At 37.8% G+C, this 4955-nt stretch overlaps 1 protein-coding gene across 1 annotated transcript; it reads right to left on the reverse strand.

The window, feature by feature from the left end:
* Window positions 1-345: 345 nt before the first annotated feature.
* On the reverse strand, window positions 346-4619 carry LOC116167999. Its single transcript, XM_031483635.1, has 2 exons — window positions 3494-4619; window positions 346-2972 (listed from the first exon to the last, which is right to left on the reverse strand). The coding sequence occupies exons 1-2, from the start codon at window positions 4617-4619 to the stop codon at window positions 346-348; spliced, it is 3753 nt and encodes a 1250-aa protein (XP_031339495.1).
* Between the last annotated feature and the right edge of the window lie 336 nt (window positions 4620-4955).

The raw sequence follows: 4955 nt of genomic DNA on the forward strand, positions 1-4955 counted from the left end.
CGCTGATGGATTGGAAGGACAATTAAACAGCCATTCAATTCCTTTCATTGTGGATTCAGATATTATGGCATCTTTATTATACAAATTTTCAACTGTCATCAACTCACCCTTCACTCCGAGGAAATTAGATCCGTTGTCTGATCGGATTCTAACTGGAACTCCTCTCAAATTCATAAAGTTTCGGAGGCATATGATACAAGAATCTGTCGATAAGTCTTGTGCAATTTCGAGATGTACTGCACGAATCGTCAAGCAAGTAAATAATGCCACCCACCTCTTTTCACGTCTTCTTCCAATTGTAACATGAACAGGTCCAAAATAATCTAGTCCGGTGTACGTAAACGGTCAAATGTTTGGAGTTAGGCGATCTAGTGGTAACTGTCCCATTTGTGGCACCTCTGGCTGAGCTGCTTCATTTTTACATTGCTGACATTGGCGTTTAGATGACCTTACTAAAACACGTAAATCGTTAATCCAAAATTTTCGCCGAATTTCACAAATGATCAATTCTTCGTTTTGATGGTGATATAAACGATGATAATGACTGATGACAAGTTTTGTGACTGGATGTTGTTTTGGTAAAATTATAGGTCGCTTGGTCCTCATTGGTAATGTAGGAGCGTTGTCAATTCGTCCATTTAATCTAATAATCCCATCTTCATCCAAAGCTGGTGTCAACTTATATATATCGCTTGATTTGCTGATAGGAACACGATTAGTCAGTGAATCGTATTCTTCGTGAAAAGTTTCCATCTGTACAGTTCGGAATATCAAAATTTCAGCCTGTCTTACTTCCTCAACTTTTAGTTCACCTGTATGCAAATTCATGTTGGAAGCTTTAGCTTTTAAATTCTTTACAAAACGTATCATCCAAGCAGCTGTACGTAAAACTTTGAAATAACTCGAGCTATTTGCAAAGTTAAATTGAATCATATTTTCACGAATCATCATAACTACATGTTTTGGTGGTTGTAGTTCTAGGTCTTCATCATTTACTACATGACAATCTGTTTGATGAGGCCATTTACTTTTGTCTTGCTTCAACCATTCTGGTCCGTTTATCCACCTTCGATTAGGTTTGAACTGAGGTGGATAAATGTCACGTGTCGCATCATCAGCAGCATTTTCATGTGTTGAAACCCAGTTCCATTGAGTGGGTTCTGTTGAATCCAAAATTTCACCCACTCTATTAGCAACGAATGTCTTGTATTTTCTTATGTCATCCTTGATCCAATGAAGTACAGTTTTCGAATCGCTCCAAAATGTCGATTTTGAAATAACAAAACTGTGAGATCTCAAAACAGTTTTATACATTCTAACTCCAAGAATTGCTGCCTGCAATTCGAGCCTTGGGATGGAAAGGTATTTGACAAGTGCGCATTTAGTTTTCCCCATGACGAATGATACTGTAACTTCATTTTGCGAAGTAACTCGAAGGTAGCACACTGCTGAAAAAGCGACTTCACTCGCGTCTACAAATATGTGAAGTTCAACAGCTTTTGGCATCCGCAGTCCCTTTGAGTAACAACGTGTAATACGAAATTGACTAACCTTTGTTAATTCTCGACTCCATGCACACCATCGCTCGTAAAGATGTGTAGGTATTGGTTGATCCCATTCTACACCAGACCTCCATACAAGTTGCAAGAGTACCTTCATGTATACAAGAAAATCCGCTAAGAATCCGAACGGATCATATACTGACATGACAATCGCTAAAAATTCTCTCTTTGTTGGAATTCTTTCACAAGTGATTACTGTCGATTCTAAACGATTAAACTTCAAGTTGAATTTGAACTCGTCAGTGGATGTGTCCCATACCATGCCCAGTATCTTATCACATGTAGGGGATTTGTCCAAGTTCATATCCACTTGATATAGTTGATCACCTTGTTCCTGATTCAAGATCGAAGTAACCTTTCTTGAATTTGATATAAAACCTCGTAATTCAAAACCACCAGCCATCTCAATATTTTTAACCATCATGGATACAGTTATTGCCTGTTCATCGGTGTGAAAGCTATTAACGTAATCGTCAACGTAATGTCGTTCAATAATTGCTTTGGCCGCTTCGTGATGACTTTCTAGATACTGTGTTGCATGAAAGTTTTTGACATATTGAGCTGTTGTCGGTGAAGATGTGGATCCAAATATCATAACTAACATCTTATATACCTCAATTTCGCCAGTTTTATCATTTCTCCATAAAAATCGTTGAGAGTTTTGGTCTTCTTCACGAATTATCACCTGGTGAAACATCTCCTTGATGTCAGCACATACCCCAACTTGACCTTCACGAAATTTAGATAAAACCGTGAGGAGTGGCTGATTTAGATCTGGACCTGTCAACAATGATGAATTAAGGGATGTTTCTCCAACTTTAGCCGCGGCATCAAATACAAGTCTGAATTTTCCAGGCTTATTTGGATTCAGTACACCGAAATGTGGTAAATACCAAGTCCGTGGAGTAATTTCAACAACCTCTTCAGATGACAATTTACGAACATATCCTTTCTGCACGTAGCTGACAATAGTTTCCTTGTACTTCATACCGTAAACAGGTTCTTTTTTCATCTTGTTTTCAACATTTCTCAATCGACTGACTGCCATTGGGTAACTATCTGGTAAAACTATGTCATCGTTTTTCCATAATAGACCACTTTCATAACGACCTTTGACCTTTTTTGTTGTTGATTCCAACAGTTGACGCGCTCGAACCGTTTCAGAAGACTCTCTTGGTGTTGTTGATAGTTCAACACCAAAGTTTTCAGTGGTAAAATAGTCTTTTACAATAGAATGGATGTCGTCAAAGTACCCTCTCACATGAAACATTCTTCCTGGAATTGATTGTATCTCATTGTCAACTGTTCTTCCATAAACTATCCAACCAAGAGGACTTTCTGCAACAATAGGTCCATTTGATGTTTGTTGAATCTTTCTGTTCGATAATCCCAAATGACAAAAGTCCAATCCTATTAATAGTTCTGGTCGGGCGTCAGTATAGCTGGCAATAGGAAGATTTTGTAAGTAGTCATATTTGGAATGAAGCTGATTCATGTCTACAGTTTGCATTGGAAGACAAAGATTGTTTACGGTACACACATTCCTCATCTCAAACACTTCGGCATTGTTATGGATTCCAGATATATTAAATTTAACGATTTCAGTTTCTTCAGAACTACAGTGGTCTCCTTTCAGTTTCTTCAGAACTACAGTGGTCTCCATACTTCCATATTTAAAACCGTTGGCGTATATTTATTATCTTGACATTCACTGTGTAATTGAGGATGATGAACTCTGTTACATCCATTCTTATTGCAAGACTTTCTAATGCGGCACATTCTAGTAGAATGTCCAAATTTCAAACAAGAAAAACACAATTTCTTTTCTGTTACTAACTTCCATTTATCATCTGTAGATTTATTCAAAAAATCCGGGCAGTTAGCGATGAAATGGTTCTTTTCGCATAAGACACAGTTCATTTCTTTCTTACTTGTAACGTTGGAAGTGTGAAGCATTTGATATTTCTTGGGTGTCGTCTTTTTCTCTGTCGGAGAAATCAAAGAATTGCACACAGGAACTCTGGCTATGTTGTCGGCTTTAACTTCAATCCAGTTACTAAAATCTAATATAGACGGGACACCAGTCAGTGAACTAATATGAGAGGCCCATGCAATTCTCATATTCATTGGGAGCTTTAAGATCAACTCATTAAGCAGTGTGGGATTGGCAAGCTGATGTTGACTAGAACAAGTTAACATAAAGTGACTAAAGTTGATCACTTTGTCAGCAAAAGGAATAATCTGTCCCACATTATTTTCACAGATTCCGGGAATGTTCTTCAACATAGTAATTTGTGCGTCCACTAAAAGTTCTGGTCGACCAAACCTGCTATACAATCTCTCCATGATCTTCTCCGCCATGTCGTCGTGAATTAATAACCACTGAACAAGCTCACGAGCTTTCCCTTGCAAACTACTGTTTAGTCTCGTTGTATTTTCTGAAGAAGTATATGCAAACTCTGTCGTAGTTCTTTTATACTCTGCATTGAAAACCAGCCAGTCGCAAGGATTTCCATCAAACTTTGGTAATGCTACTAAATACTTTCTGACAGGTAACGATGGATGCTGTTGCCAATATACAGGGTTATTTGGGTAAACAGAAAAACTAGGAATTGAACATGAAGGTGTTGACTGTTGGTGCGTAGAATTTCTTGTCGGAGTTATCGAAGGCGAAGGCGTATCAAGCTGTGCAGGTAATGTTACTGGGACTGTATTATTCAGTATAGCTGATGATCGAGTTGTAGGAGGGACTTCAATTTTCATCGTTCGCTGAACTTCAGCTAATTGTCGATTTGTAGCTTCCAGCTTCTGATGAAGTTCATTATTCTTCTCTTCCATCCTTGTCTGTACCTCTGTATTTTGCATCAGCTGTGCTTGCATCAATGTAATCTGATTCGTAAGTCCTTCCAAAAGTGATGTAACCCTAGAATCTTCCATTTTGATTGTTACATCCAAGTCTTTGTCGTCGTTTGAATCGTCAGATAAACTTCCAGTAACAAATTCCTCGAGGTAAGGTGGTGGACGCCCATTATTCAACCGCTCACTCTTCTTTGGCATAAATGACTATTAGAATGTCAAATTTAAGAATAAAAATGTTGTTGGTCGTAGTCGCGACCAGTCGTCGTTTTGATTATTGGTTGGTTCAGGTGGCACTGTTTATAATTTAAGCCCCCAAACTAATATTCACCATGTCAAAGTAAGGGAAGATTTATTCTCTACAACATGTCAAATTCAAAATACAACTTGTACTACTAAAAAACACGTACTAAATTTGGTGCCCTTAAAACCAGTTCACCAATATTCAAAAAAAGCTCAATATTTTACGTTAAATATTTCAGCTGACAAAATTAATCAAAAAATGCAATTATTTAACAGTCAAGGCTAAAATGATGA

The sequence above is a fragment of the Photinus pyralis genome, unplaced genomic scaffold (assembly GCF_008802855.1).
Source record: "Photinus pyralis isolate 1611_PpyrPB1 unplaced genomic scaffold, Ppyr1.3 Ppyr1.4_LG4, whole genome shotgun sequence".
NCBI lineage: Eukaryota > Metazoa > Arthropoda > Insecta > Coleoptera > Lampyridae > Photinus > Photinus pyralis.